Source organism: Stegostoma tigrinum, chromosome 19, assembly GCF_030684315.1.
Source record: "Stegostoma tigrinum isolate sSteTig4 chromosome 19, sSteTig4.hap1, whole genome shotgun sequence".
Taxonomy (NCBI): Eukaryota; Metazoa; Chordata; class Chondrichthyes; order Orectolobiformes; family Stegostomatidae; genus Stegostoma; species Stegostoma tigrinum.
This window is the reverse complement of record NC_081372.1, coordinates 38,832,082-38,848,218: the sequence shown is the minus strand read 5'-3', so window position 1 is coordinate 38,848,218 and position 16,137 is coordinate 38,832,082. Positions and strand designations below refer to the sequence as shown.

At 40.9% G+C, this 16,137-nt stretch overlaps 1 protein-coding gene across 2 annotated transcripts in view; it reads left to right on the top strand.

The window, feature by feature from the left end:
* Positions 1 to 16,137, top strand: part of LOC125461440 (cadherin-like protein 26) — an 80,446-nt gene that overhangs the window by 14,051 nt on the left and 50,258 nt on the right. Inside the window, exons 2-5 of one of the 2 annotated variants that reach the window (XM_048550225.2) lie at positions 1,786 to 1,914; positions 3,550 to 3,708; positions 6,623 to 6,770; positions 10,137 to 10,303. In XM_048550225.2, the coding sequence (XP_048406182.2) occupies positions 1,786 to 1,914; positions 3,550 to 3,708; positions 6,623 to 6,770; positions 10,137 to 10,303 (603 nt within the window). The remainder of the gene's footprint in view (positions 1 to 1,785; positions 1,915 to 3,549; positions 3,709 to 6,622; positions 6,771 to 10,136; positions 10,304 to 16,137) is intronic. The other variant, XM_048550226.2, reaches the window with a different exon arrangement.

The window sequence follows — 16,137 nt, the reverse complement described above, 5'->3', positions numbered from 1 at the left end:
GTTAAAAGACACAAGATGCATCCTGTGCAGATACACTCCGTCCCTGCAGGAAAGAGATATGGCAGACGCATGCATGTCATAGGTAACCCTGAACTCCAAAGTCAAGCATCTGAGTTGGTTTGAGGTCAGCCATGATGGTATGATGAGGCTGGTGACTTGGCAATGTCAACTTGTCTGGACAAAAGTTCAAGGAGCATGTTGGCATGGGAACATGAAGTGCCAGGTTCCTGCGCTGACTTTCATTTTTAGCATTTGTGCCATCTAGTTTCTCATGGAAGGAGAGAAATGGAAGTGGCATAAAAAAAAGTCAGGCTAGGCTAATATGAGATGCAAATATGTGGAAATAAGATAGTTACTATTTAACAGCAAGATTCTTAACTCACCATTTAAAACTTGAGGGGAGAAATCACAAATCATCTTCAGAACACAAAAAATGGTTTATGTATTGTCAGAACAATCTCACTATTACTAAAGCCACACCAGGAAGGGCCGTCACCTGCTCACCATCTCTGACACTTTGTGAGTAACTTTCCCTCTAAACTGCATGTGTTTTTGTGCAGGACAATCAGTGCGCCAATTGCAGCAATCTCTTCTAGTTCCAAAGCTGTGCTGTGCACAGTTCTAAGAGATCTATTCTGAATGTAAACATATATTAGGCTTTTGGCAGACAACTTGTTCTAACACTGGAGAATTCTCAGTTTGGTTTACTTCATTACAAAAGTGTTTTGTTTGACTCCTATGCCTAACTGACAGAAGGAAAATTATTGATGAATTTGAAATGTAGTTAAGATTATAATAGGCCAGATTCATACTGAAGGGCCAAACAGTCAAATTCTCTTTTTGCATTTGAGCTTCTATTTATAAAAGTGAAATGCTTTTGTTGATCTCGTTTTATTTCCTCAAGTTATTATCAAGGGCTATTTCCACCAATCAGTCATTTATTCATTGCACACTGCAACCATTCTGTGGTGCTCCGCGAGCTTGCCGATGTATGCATAATGAATCAGACTGCATGATTGTGATGCATAACAAAATTTGATTCAAGTTGTATCAGTAAAGACTAACCATACAATTATTCCCTTCCAACAAAATTACCGTGTGAAGATATAATCTTGTAAGACCCTGGTGATTTGTGTTTTAAAGTCTAACGAACTTTTCAAGAAATTCATTTTATCTATTATAATGTTGTTCATTTTGCTCTAAGTCATGATGATTCATTTTCTCTTGCATATGTTTCTCTTTTCAAGAAAAAGTGACTTGTATCGAATAATCTGCCTTTCAAAATCTCAGGAAATGAAAATGCGGTACAGCAGAAAAGTACTTTAAAGTTTTTTGTAGAAATGTAATGTAGAAAAAATTGCAAGGTAATTAAGAAAATGTCTATCATTTTCTCTTCATAAACCTTCAAACTAACATACAATTTCTTCTCCTGAACAAAGCAGGAACACCTATGGTCAATTTTCCCCCATGGCAAATACTTCTCTTGCACATTCAATGGCAGTCTTCTAGTTCAAATGTTAAATTCTTGCGCACAAACACTGAGGAGCTATCTCATAATTTATCAAGGAAAATGCCATAGTTGGTAGGTCGTCAGAAGGGGGAGCAGATCTTCATCTATTTTAATGAAAACTTTTATGAATTGATTACAAATTCAAAAGGATTGTGATTGATCCTCTAGTTTGCATTCCTTTCATTTGTTCTAACATAACAGGGTGATTTCACAGAAAATTATGATAACCAATATTATTTTGAGTACCGGTTATATAGCAAGATTATTTATTTCAGAACTTTGGCACTCATGAGGCCGAAGAAGTAGAGCCGGAAATATTGCACCGCCAGAAGAGAATGTGGGTTCTAGGTACTATTGATATTGTGGAAGAAGATGAAGGACCTTTTCCTAAATTTGCTGTGCGAGTAAGTCACAGTTTTTATAAATTTCCATTTGGGTGATAGGCTTAAATGTAAAAGAATGCAGTCAACTTATGTAATGGTTGCAGTGTATAAGGTTAAATTGTTGGTATGCGTAAATATTTATAACAGTTTTGTGGTGTTTCTAAAACTCTACTTAAACCTGTAATTATGCTGTTTGTGTAAGTAAAATGGCTGGTCAAATTCAATTGTTGTGGAGACAGCTAAACAAATCTGTGGCTCAGAAATGAAGAATTGTATTAGTCCAAACCTTTGTTGACAACTGATGCAGTGGAGATGAAATGACATTAAATGGAAGGAGCTGCTTGCCATTTGAGATTATCTTCCTGATTGAACAATATTGCAAAGTATTTGGAAAGAGGTGGGAGAAGAGAGAAGAAAATTTAACTAGTTTAAAATCCATTCAATTATACTGAGTTAAAATTAGACCAGGGGACTTGGAAGTAGAGTTGACTTTGAAAGCTGGTTGAAAGCACCAATAACTTACATGTTGCTACAGGTGTTCTGGCACAGCTCCTACATTCATTTTTCTGCTCCTCCAAACTTTCTCAGTGGTACATCCAATTTAGTCTGGAGAATATTTTATAGAATGCAAAGACTGCTTTTGAATAATTAGGAATCATGGTCAATAGATTAGAGTCAATATAAAATGAAAACAAAATGAAAAATAAAAATAAAAGTATGTGTAAAATGTTTTTACCCCTCAACTAGATAGAATAACAACTCTGTCTCCTCCTAATGTTGTTCCTTCAGTGCTCAATCATAATTTTACATTTCTTTTAATTCAATGTCTCTGTCTCTGCCCGTTGTGTTGTTCGACCAGCCTGTGGTTCAATTTCTGCAGCCCCACTCTCTCAGTTTTTTCTCATTTTGTCCTTTACGCCTAACCTACATGAAAACAGTGGGCAGCACAGTTGTTCAGTGGTTAACACTGCTGCCTCACAGCACCAAGGTGACTGTGTGGAGTTTACATATTCTTCCCACGTCTGTGGGATTTCTCCAGGTGCTCCGGCTTCCTCCCATTGTGCCTGTGGATGGGTAGGACAGGTGGTTTAGTATTGGGGGATGCTCCTCAGAGAGTTGGTGTGGATTTGTTGGACCGAATGGCCTGTTTCCACACCGCAGGAATTCTATTAAATAATCCTCATATCTGCACTTCACATAATATGATCAATAAACTTTGGTTTACTGTTATTTCAAATAAAATTGATTCTGCCATCAATATCATCTAAAACTTATTCTACCCTAATGTAATGTTGATTCCTCTGAAATTTTATGATTGCTTGCTTGCACGATGCTGCCTTCTTCAATGTGGGTCTATACTTTATACTATTTCTTTGCACGACTCTTGGGATCAAATTTAATATCAAAGCCTAAACTGTTCTCTTTTACAACGTATTTTATCATTAACTTCTACATGTTATTGCTTTTTTAGTTAATTGTATATTAATCATACAAAAAATTACAAGGCACAAGTTAACATAAAATGACCTGATATCTGCTGTGTTCTAACCAGTTACCACTCATTAGCTTTGCGACCAGACCGATTACTTTGTGTTGTATGATAGAAGACCAGTGAGTTTATTTATTATAATTTGCAATTTTATTTTGTTTTCATAGGTCAATAATGTCAAGACAATTGTGGAGAACATTATATTCAGACTGAGTGGCAGTGGAGTTGACGTACCACCGGAGATGGGCTTGTTCCATTTAAACAAAAGCTTGGGATCCATAATGATTACTCGCAAAGTTGACCGTGAAAAAACACCAGTATTTGAAGTACAGTTCAATATTTCTTGTAACTCTTCAGGTTTTTCGAATCCATGTTATAAAATTGTTGCAACAGTTAACTACTTAAACATATAATATGGGTTAAGATTATGGAACAACCATACCTACAACTACTCATCTGACAAATGAGCTCTTCAAGTGGTATTTTTATTGCTGGATGGGTATTCAATTCATTATGATTAGAAATTTTCTTTTTGAAGTTATTCAGACAGTTTTTTATGCAATATTGTCTTGGTTTTCAGTGTTCTATCATATTTTCAGGTTTCTCAATTACGAATCTTCCTCAGTGTTTCTTGAACACAGATCAAATGTTTGCATACTCTGTATTATTAGACTGAGATTCTTCTACTAATGGTGCTCAGCGTGTCTTCCGTGGTTGCATGTTAAAAGTCTACAGTTTAGAAAGACAACAGCTGGAAATATTTTGAGGATGAATGAATATTTAATATTTTTTTCCAGACTGTTTGCCATGAGCTATTTCTTTCCTTCCCATAATTACCCTTAAGGGTAATTTACTTTTATATAGTGTGTTTCATATCCTCAAGCAACTAAAATGTTTTTAAAGCTAACTGAATTGAAGTGTTGTTGTGCTGGTAAACATGGCAGTTAATTCAAGCGAAGCATCCCACTGTATTTTTCACATCAATTAACTTAGTTTGCTGATTTTGTTCAGTGTTGGCCTGAACAACGTCGGACAGATCTTTCTTCAGGCATGATGTCTTAAATTCACCTGATCATTTAGATGTGTTCTCTGTTTAACAATTCACCTGAGAATATAGTCTTCTATAGCATTCTTGGCATCCTGCACTGTCTACCTTTATTAAATATGAAGCATGGAAGTGGGGCTTTGACTTATAACTTTGTGTCTCAGAATTAATGATCTTGCCTCACCTTGACACTCTTCTTTACGTGCAAAACCCTTGCACTTCCCTTCAGCTTTTCACAGTATTTATTATCAAGTTTACATGGACTGTTGATTGAGACTTGTTATATTATATTCAAAACACAACATTGAAGCACACTTTCGGCCACGCTGAATGAAAGCTGTGCATTTCTTTAATATGCAGACAAAGGAGACTAGATAGCCTCAATCAGTGCAATAGGCTTTATATGTTCTTCACAGAATCAAATTGGCAATTTCATTACACTCTATTCCTGCATTGTAGAATTTAGAGTCATAGTCATAGAGGTCTGCAGCATAGAAAAAAAACGTTTGGCCCATCGAGTGTGGCCAGTCAAAAACAACCACCATTCTAAATCCCATTTTCCAATGTTTGGATCAGACCCTTGCGTACCTTGGCATCACAAACAGCCTTAATACTTCTTAAATATCAAGAGGATTTCAGCCTCTACCACTCTTATTGATTGATTAATTGTTTTATTGTCACGTGTACTAAAATACAGTGGAAAGCTTTTTTTATGAGCGGTACAGGCAGATTATAGTAAGCAAAGGATGTACAGGTCAAAATGACTCAGACAGAGGCATACAGATTACAAGGCAAAATCAATATTAGCAAGATCAGCATTATTGGAGGCTACAGAGTCCATTCATCAGTCAGGTAACGGCCAGGAAGATGCTGTTCCTGAACCTGCTCGTGCGTGTGTTCAGGCTTCTATAACTTCTGCCTGACGGAAGAGGTTGTAGGAGATCACTACCAGGGTGGGAGAGGTCTTTGAGGATGGTCGCCTTTCCACAGCAGCAAACCGTGTAAATGGAGTCCATGGATGGAAGGTTGTCTTCTGTGATGGTCTGGGCTATGCACACCACCTTCTGTACTATCTTATAGTCCGGGACAGAGCAGTTGCTATACCAGGCCATTATGCATCCAGAAATGGTTTTCAATTCTGCATCTATAGGAGTTGGTGAGGGAGCTTATGACATGCCAAATCTGCTGATCAGCCTGAGGAAGAAGAGGTGCTGTTGTGCCTTATTGACTGTCACATCTATATGGGAAGTCCAGGACAGGTTGTCAGTTATCGTCACTCTGAAGATCTGTTACTCCTCATGATCTCAGCCTCCGTTCTATTGAAATAGATAGGATGTGTTCTCCTCCTTTCTTTCTGAAGTCAATGACCAATTCGTTAGTTTTGCAGACGTTGAGAGAGAGGTTGTTTTCATTGCACCACATCACCAAGCCCTCTATCTCCCTTCTGTAGTTTTACTCATCATCATTAGATATTCATCCCACAGGTAGTGAGTTCTAGATTCCCACTGACCTCTGACTGAAAAATAATTTTCTCACATCGTCTATAAACCTCCTGCCCCTTGCCTTAAATCTATGCCTCAGGGTTATCAGTCCTTCCACTAAAGGGAAACATTTCTTCCTATCTACCCTAACTTTGCAGCAACTGTACATCTCAGTCATGCCCCTCACTCTCTGCACCTCCAAAGAAAACAATTTCAGTCTATCCAATCTGTTTTCATAATTTGTCATCATTTACATTGGTTAGATCCCTTGTTAGTTCCTTCTGAACTACTGGAGGATCACAAATCACAAGTATGTTCACTCTTCTCAAGTAGCTGATCTCAAAGCTGATTAGTAATTAAATTGTGAGTCAAGAAATTGGCCACAGCAAAACTGTCCAGTCCTGTCATTTTGCTTGGAGGTTGTGAAAATCTGTGAAAAATGTAGTTCTTAATTTTCTGATTAAGCTGGAATTCGATTTCTAGGTCACAATGCATAGTATGAAAGAAGTGGCACAAGGTAATTTCGCAACCTTCCATAAGATCATTCTATCTCCACATTGCACCCATTTAAAACAGAAACTTGATCTAGAATGTTGTGGTATGGAATTGAAAAAATAATTCATTAAGTTAATTATTCAAGCAGAATCTTCATTCTGTTTTCATCAACTGTGCACTAACGTATGTTTCTTCACCTTAATTTATATTTTTATTCAGTTGATTCTTGATGCTTTGAAGGCGGAAACCTTAAGGAAAGTAGATCAAACCTTGAAATACAGGATTAAAGTGCAAGATATCAATGACAATGCACCAGTCTTCAGTCAGTCAGTATATGAAGTAAACGTACCTGAAAATACTGTCGAAGGTAAGGTGTTACTTTGTAGTAATCCTTTAAAACATATAGTTAGTCAAAATTCAAATAAGCAACTCTTTCAGTAAACTGAGCTTTTTAAGTATAAAACAATGTGGCTTGATAGCCACCTAACACATTGTCTGGATTTTCTCAGTTGGTTCTGATTCTGACATTGACCCCAATTCCGGACTGGAAACTCAGAAGTATCTGTGGTGGGACATTGTTTGTGAGCTTCCCAGTAATAACTAGTTTAGAAGTTGTGACTGAGAGCCCTCTCCAATTAATCATGGTTGGAGGATGACAGAAACTACAATGGGAGGCCTCAGAGCCATGTCTGACCAGCAGCATGACTGCAAGGAATAGAGCCCCTACAGTCTGGAAGCAGGTCTTTTGACCCATCAAATCCACACAGACCACATAAAGAGTATCCCATCCAGACTTACCCTATCCCTGGAACCTTCTATTTCCCATGGGTAATTGACTTAGCCTGTATGCCCTGGACACTACAGGAAATTTAGCATGGTCAATCCACCTAACCTGCACATCTTTGGACTGTGGGAGTAAACTGGAGCACCCAGAGGAAATCCACGCAGACACAGAGAGAATGTGCAAATCCCACACACACAGTCACCCAATGGTGGAATTTGAACCTGGGATACTGGCCCTAAGAGGCACCAGTGCTACTTAGTGAGTCACCGTGCTACCCCTCGAGGTCCTCCAGGTATGGGTCCTCCAGAGATAGGCAAGAGGAAATAAGGGAAATTCCAAATGGAGTTGGTCTCTGTGAATTGCAATATATTAACTCTAGATCCTGGGGAACAACTCCATTGGATGGCCTGAAGCTGCAGTTGTAGCATTTCGAGCAGATCGAAGGTGGTGATGGTGAGGAAGGTGTGATGGCTACCCAGTCTCTTAATGACAGGCTTGGCTCCAATAGGTACTTGACCACCATTTGAAAGATCAAAGTAGCAACAGAATCTCTCACCCAAAATAGCCCAATGATGGGTATAACTGATTATTTGTTGCTGCTGGATGGGTAGTCTCTGTCATTGTCACTTCATGTCTGATAAGATGCTGGGAAGGAGGAACCTGATGGTTAGCTTACCCAGTGGGTTCTTTTCCCAATTTGCTCCTGAACCTGGGACCCTAACTGGGAATCTTTTCAGGTGACTGACCAGGCTCACAAATGTGGAATAGCCAAACACAAGATCCAAGAAGATACCATTGAAATTCAGTAGGTGACTTTCTTTCCAGCCCTCATTTTTACCCAAACCACGCCCTATCTAAAGCCTGGAGATAGGAGCTGAGAAAATGCAATTCTGAACCAGGTTTTAGGGGGCACATAGAGAACCAAGTTTTGTTTCATCATTCTTTCTATTAATCAGTGGCGTTCAAAAATCATTCAACTCAGTTTTGAAGCACACAGAGTTGTAGGTCAAACCCAGGGCATTGCTGGCTAAGGAATTAAATGCTAATTAGATTTTTGAATCATTTAAATGACATCAGCTAGGAGTTGTCCTGTCAAATACAGTGTAGAAAAAAAAAGAGATTGCAATATCCTTACAGATGCACTTACATTATCTACTTACATTATTCTGCATTTATTTCAGCAGTATAAACGTTAGGGATATAAGTAGGAATGTGTAAAATCCTCAATGGAACTGACACAACAAGCACAGAAAATACTCAAGTGCTGCTTAATCATAAAGACAGTAGAGCATGGATGAGGAATTGCAAATAACAGATTTAGGATAGACATCAAGAAGTGCTTATTTAAACAGAGTGTATTCAAGAGTTAATAAAATGTGAGGCTGGATGAACACAGCAGGCCAAGCAGCATCTCAGGAGCACAAAAGCTGACGTTTCGGGCCTAGACCCTTCATCAGAGAGGGGGATGGGGGGAGGGAACTGGAATAAATAGGGAGAGAGGGGGAGGCGGACCGAAGATGGAGAGTGAAGAAGATAGGTGGAGAGAGTGTAGGTGGGGAGGTAGGGAGGGGATAGGTCAGTCCAGGGAAGACGGACAGGTCAAGGAGGTGGGATGAGGTTAGTAGGTAGCGGGGGGTGCGGCTTCCCTGGACTGACCTATCCCCTCCCTACCTCCCCACCTACACTCTCTCCACCTATCTTCTTCACTCTCCATCTTCGGTCCGCCTCCCCCTCTCTCCCTATTTATTCCAGTTCCCTCCCCCCATCCCCCTCTCTGATGAAGGGTCTAGGCCCAAAACGTCAGCTTTTGTGCTCCTGAGATGCTGCTTGGCCTGCTGTGTTCATCCAGCCTCACATTTTATTATCTTGGAATCTCCAGCATCTGCAGTTCCCATTATCTCTGATACGTATTCAAGAGTTAGGTGGTTTGAAAAGAAAGGTTTTTGAAGCTAGGACACTCATTTGAAACAATTGGCATAGACATGGGCAGGTGATGAATTTGACAGGTATAGAAGCATGAACTCAGTTGAACTACAAAGGTGCACTTTATTCAAATGTATTTCGTGATCATTAAAATCAGTATGATCCCTTGATATCCATATCTCCATCATATATGGTGACAAATGATGTAGAGGAGTTCTGAGACATAGAACAATCAATAATTGTTTAAATAAATGTAAATCTATTGCAATGAGGTTTCAAGGATGTGTGATAAGAAATGCTGACATAAAAAAGAACCTACAGTATATTCTTGAAATGCTCAACATAACATACAGTTTCAGGATGTGAGTTTGCTCACTAAGCTGGAAGAATAGTTTTTAGATGTCTCGTCACCAGTCATCAGTGAGCCTCCGATGAAGCGCAGGTGTTATGTCCCGCTTTCTATTTATCTGTTTAGGTTTCCTTAGGTTGCTGATGTCATTTCCTGCGTTGGTGATGTCATTTTCTGTTCTTTTTCTCAGAGGATGGTGGATTGGCTTCAAATCAATGTGTTTGTTGATGGAGTTCCGGTTGGAATGCCATGTTTCTAGGAATTCTCGTGCATGTCTGTTTGGCTTGTCCTAGAATTCCTAGAAGCATGGCATTCCAACCGGAGCTCCATCAACAAACACATTGATTTGGAGCCAACCCACCGTCCTCTGAGAAAAATAACAGGAAGTGACATCACCAACGCAGGAAATGACGTCACCAACACAAGGAAACCTAAACAGATAAATAGAAAGCGGGACATAACACCAGCGCTTCGTTGGAGGCTCACTGATGATGTTACCTAGAATGGTGACGAAACGTTTGAAAACTAACCTCCAGCTCAGCGAGCAAACTCACATCCAGAACCTCAACCTGAGCTACAAATCTTCTCAAAACTCGATAACATACAGTTGTTAATGATAAATATAAATAAATTTCATACCAGCAACTATTTTATAAAATGAATTGTGCTCTGTTTAGGCAAAGAAATTTTCAGGGTTATTGCCACAGATGCGGATGAGAAAGGCCATGAAAACTCACTTATATCCTACTCAGTGATTTCTCAGAAACCCTCAAGAGGTCACAGTCATTTTTACATCAATAATGCAAATGGAGCAATAAGTTTTACGGGATGCCTTAATTATGAGGTATGCTAATATTTAAATGAATATACAAGGAAATGGCATTCTTTAATATACTGAAATCTTGGTGAAGAATATCCAAATGATGCATCTACGTGATTTTAGAAAGATTGAGAAGAGTAAAGGAGATACAGCATATCAGATTATTCCCAACTTGGGGTTCAGGAGCTTGATGATTACATTGAGGGAGCTGAGTAATGCTTAATATTTCATTATGGGCAAGGCAAATAAAGAGCTGCTTGAAATTACTTGAGGAAAAAACAGAAGTGCTCTTAAAACGTGTAATCTGGACAAGAAAATGTCAGCATTTCAGCATTGGACATACTATAACAGCAGATCTGGTATGAGCAGCAGCAAACAGATTGGGAGAGAAAGAATAAGACCATAAGACCATACGACATAGGAGTGGAAGTAAGGCCATTCGGCCCCTCAAGTCCACTCCGCCATTTAAATCATGGCTGATGAGCATTTCAACTCCACTTTCCTGCACTCTCCCCGTAGCCCTTGATTCCTCGTGAGATCAAGAATTTGTCGATCTCTGCCTTGAAGGCATCTAATGTCCCGGCCTCCACTGCACTCCGTGGCAATGAATTCCGCAAGCCCACCACTCTCTGGCTGATGAAATGTCATCTTATTTCAATTTTAAATTTACCCTCTTTAATTTTAAGGCTGTGCCCACGGGCCCTAGTCTCCCCGCCTAACGGTAACAACTTCCCAGTTTCCACCCTTTCTAAGCCATGCATTATCTTGTAAGTTTCTAGTAGATCTCCACTCAACCTTCTAAACTCTAATGAATACAATCCTAGGATCCTCAGCCATTCATCATACGTTAAACCTACCATTCCAGTGATCATCCGTGTGAATCTACACTGGACACGCTACAGGGCTAGTATGTTCTTCCGGAGGTGTGGGGCCCAAAATTGGACACAGTATTCTAAATGGGGCCTAACTAGAGCTTTATAAAGCCTCAGAAGCACAACGCTGCTTTTATATTCCAACTGTCTTGAGATAAACGACAACATTACATTTGCTTTCTTAATCACGGACCCTACCTGCAAGTTAACTTTTAGAGAATCCTGGACCAACACTCCCAGATCCCTTTGTACTTCTGCTTTACGAATTTTCTCACCATTTAGAAAATAGTTCATGCCGGTATTCCTTTTTCCAAAGTGCAAAAACTCACATTTACTCACATTGAATTTCATCAGCCATTTCCTGGATCACTCTCCTAAACTGTCTAAATCTTTCTGCAGCTTCCCCACCTCCTCAGTGCTACCTGCCTGTCCACCTATCTTCGTATCATCAGCAAACTTTACCAGAATTCCCCCAGTCCCTTCATCCAGATCATTAATATATAAGGTGAACAGCTGCGGCCCCAACATTGAACCCAGCGGGACACCACTCGTCACCGGTTGCCATTCTGAAAAAGAGCCTTTTATCCCAACTCTCTGCCTTCTGTCAGACAGCCAATCCTCAATCCAAGCCAGTAGCTCACTGTGAACACCATGGGCCCTCATCTTGCTCAGCAGCCTCCCGTGAGACAACGTATCAAAGACCTTTTGGAAGTCTAGATAGATAACATCTACTGGGTTTCCCTGGTCTAACATACTTGTTACCTCTTCAAAGAATTCTAACAGGTTTGTCAGGCATGACCTCCCCTGAGTAAATCCATGCTGACTTGTTCTAATCTGACCCTGCACTTCCAGGAATTTAGAAATCTCATCCTTGACAATGGATGCTAGAATTTTACCAACTACTGAGGTTAGGCTAATCGGCCTATAATTTTCCATCTTTTGCCTTGATCCTTTCTTAAACAAGGGGGTTATGACAGCAATTTTCTAATCATCTGGGACTTTCCCTGACTCCAGTGACTTTTGAAAGATCACAACCAAAGCCTCTGCTATTTCCTCAGCCACCTCCCTCAGAACTCTAGGACGTAGCCCATCAGGGCCAGGAGATTTATCAATTTTTAGACCTTTTAGCTTTTCTAGCACTTTCTCTATTGTAATGCCTACCATATTCAACTCTGCCCCCAACTCTCCCTAATTGTTGGGATATTTCTCATGTCTTCCACTGTGAAGACTGATGCAAAGTACTTATTAAGTTCTTTAGCTATTTCCTTATCTCCCATCACCAGCCTTCCAGCATCAAGTTGGAGTGGCCCAATATCTACTTTTGCCTCCCGTTTGTTTCTTATGTATTGAAAGAAGCTTTTACTATCATGAAATAACATGAAAAAGAGAGATTATTCTTGATGCCTACATTATAGAAAAATATTGATTTAATGAGAAAATGTAGAAAAGTCACGATATTCCTATGTCATCTTTGAACTGCTCAGAGAGTTTCTGATTTAGAGGCTCAGGGATAGGTGACCTTTGATTACTCCCACGCCTTGATGGCAATGGTCACAGGTCTAATCTTAAGGAACAGCAAAATTATATTCTTGTTTACATATTGCAAATTCCTCAGCTGGCAACTCTGACAGAAAATATTTGCAAAAAAACATCAAAATTGGTCTGAAAACCTTGATTTTACAAACAATTAAACTGATGGAGGAACAGGCAAGAGTGCAAGGCAGTGATTTTTCAACCAACATTCCCCGTGATCATCATTCCTTGATTGAAACATTTAATTACACAACCAAACCTTAAAAGAACATAAGGAATAGAAGCAAACATTTGGGCTAAGGCAGCAGAAGTTTGTCTGGCATCTGATAAGATCGTGATTGATCTACTACCTCAGCTTTGCATTTCTGCATTATCCCCATATTGCTCAATTCTCTTAATACTGCAAAAGGTGTCATTTGAATATTAGAACTTGTAACCATAGTTGGAAGAGTTATTACAGTATCACCAGCCACTCTACCTCCCCAACCTTTGCCAAGCCTGTTGTGCCATTTAATACTGTCACAGCTGATCTTCCACATGTGCCTCTATCCCCTGATTCTCTGAGACCAATCATCTGCTAACTTCAGCCTTAAATATAATACATTGATGCAGCTTCCACACTTACTCAGGTTGATCCTCCCAAAGGTTTACAATCCTCTGTGTAAATATTTCTGCTCATCACAGTCCTGAATGACTGACCCCTTCTTCTACATTCCTCAATCAGGAAAAACATTCTCTCACTTCATACATTCTCAAATCCCTTCCACATTGTTAAATGTTGCAATGACGTCCACACTCATTGTTTTAAACCTCAGACATTATAGACATAATACCTTCAGCCTTCCTTCAGGGGATAACCTTTTCCTCCCATGGGTCAAGCTAGTGAGCCTTCACTGTCCAGTCGGTCAATACAAGTTTCATTCTTTTGAAATGGAAACTGCAATTACTCAAGGAACCGTACATGTTCAATTCCCAAAGGCTATACAATTGTACTAAGACAACAAAATGTGAGGCTGGATGAACACAGCAGGCCAAGCAGCATCTCAGGAGCACAAAAGCTGACGTTTCGGGCCTAGACCCTTCATCAGAGAGGGGGATGGGGTGAGGGTTCTGGAATAAATAGGGAGAGAGGGGGAGGCGGACCGAAGATGGAGAGAAAAGAAGATAAGTGGAGAGGAGAGTATAGGTGGGGAGGTAGGGAGGGGATAGGTCAGTCCAGGGAAGACGGGCAGGTCAAGGAGGTGGGATGAGGTTAGTAGGTAGGAGATGGAGGTGCGGCTTGGGGTGGGAGGAAGGGATGGGTGAGAGGAAGAACAGGTTAGGGAGGCAGAGACCCGGCACCTTCTCCTGCAACCGCAGGAAATGCTACACTTGCCCCCACACCTCTTCCCTCACCCCCATCCCAGGCCCCAAGATGACTTTCCACATTAAGCAGATGTTCACCTGCACATCTGCCAATGTGGTATACTGCATCCACTGTACCCGGTGTGGCTTCCTCTACATTGGGGAAACCAAGCAGAGGCTTGGGGACCGCTTTGCAGAACACCTCCGCTCGGTTTGCAATAAACAACTGCACTTCCCAGTCGCAAACCATTTCCACTCCCCCTCCCATTCTTTAGATGACATGTCCATCGTGGGCCTCCTGCAGTGCCACAATGATGCCACCCGAAGGTTGCAGGAACAGCAACTCATATTCCGCTTGGGAACCCTGCAGCCCAATGGTATCAATGTGGACTTCACCAGCTTCAAAATCTCCCCTTCCCCCACCGCATCCCAAAACCAGCCCAGTTCGTCCCCTCCCCCCACTGCACCATACAACCAGCCCAGCTCTTCCCCTCCCCCCACTGCATCCCAAAACCAGCCCAGCCTGTCTCTGCCTCCCCAACCTGTTCTTCCTCTCACCCATCCCTTCCTCCCACCCCAAGCCGCACCTTCATCTCCCACCTACTAACCTCATCCCACCTCCTTGACCTGTCCTTCTTCCCTGGACTGACCTATCCCCTCCCTACCTCCCCACCTATATTCTCCTCTCCACCTATCTTCTTTTTTCTCCATCTTCGGTCCTCCTCCCCCTCTCTCCCTATTTATTCCAGAACCCTCATCCCATCCCCCTCTCTGATGAAGGGTCTAGGCCCGAAATGTCAGCTTTTGTGCTCCTGAGATGCTGCTTGGCCTGCTGTGTTCATCCAGCCTCACATTTCATTATCTTGGATTCTCCAGCATCTGCAGTTCCCATTATCACTGACACAATCTGCCACCAGTTGTTCATTATCAATTTTAAACTTGTTCATATCTTTATGTAGCCTCATGTGTTCTACTTATAGCTGACATTCCCATCTACCTTTACATGAGAAAATTGGATACATTATTGTCCATCTCTTTGTCTTAGTCCTTAATATTAACTGTAAATAGCCAAGGCCTCAGCTCTGACCTTCATAATAAACCATTAGTTTAGCTTGTAAGTTTGAAAACTATTGCTCATTCCTATTTGCTATTTCCTGTCCATTCACTAATCTCCATCTGTGAACCTGTACTTTGCATATTAACATGTTTTATGATCTCTTATTGAATGACTTTTGGAAATCCAAATAGGCTACTTCTATTGGCTCCTATTTATCAACACCATTGGTTACTTTCTCAAAGAAATCTAATACATATGAACATCGAGACATAAGGTGTATGGACTAAATTTGTCAAACATTGTTTCCCTTTCAGAAATTTTAGCTTTGTCTGATTATACCATGACTTTTAAATGCTTTGATATCTGTGCTTAATAACAGAATCTAGAACCTTCCTGATGTCTGCTGCACAGGAACAGTGTGTATGCAACTCAGTTTACCAGCATGTGTATTTTCCTTAGCCATCATTGTTTGGCACATTTGTCCATCTGTTCATTAACAACTCTCTACTAAATCTGTGTCACATCTTCGTATCATACCTTTGTAGAACTTTCCCAGCCTCTCACTTGTTGGTGAGATGGCACACTGGGTGGCCAGTGAGGTGGTGAGATATCTAAGTTAGGATGATGAGGGGTTGGGAAGGGTATAGCAACGATATAAGAGTTGGGCACAATAAGGTCAGGGTGACAGTGATAAGTGAGAGGCAGTGAGGACTTGTATCATGGAATGAATTAGGGGAAGTTATGGAGAGAGCTTGGGTTGCAGTGTGGAGGGCTGAGGTGGGTGGTTTGGATGGCTCAGTAGAGGGTGATGAGGTGTTGGGAGATAAATGGGAGTCAGATTAGGGCAGTGCAAGGGAATGGGAGAATGTGATGAGGGTTCAGGAGATAAGCAGTGAGGCATCAGGAGAAAGGTGTCAAAGCGTTATCGGGGACATAAGGGTTCAGAAAGGAATTGACAAGGGCATGGGAAGATGTCAGTGAGGGGTAGGGGAAGTGTGAACCCAGATCTGAGAAGGCAATGGAGCACGCAAGTTTGAAAAGAAGATGTTGAA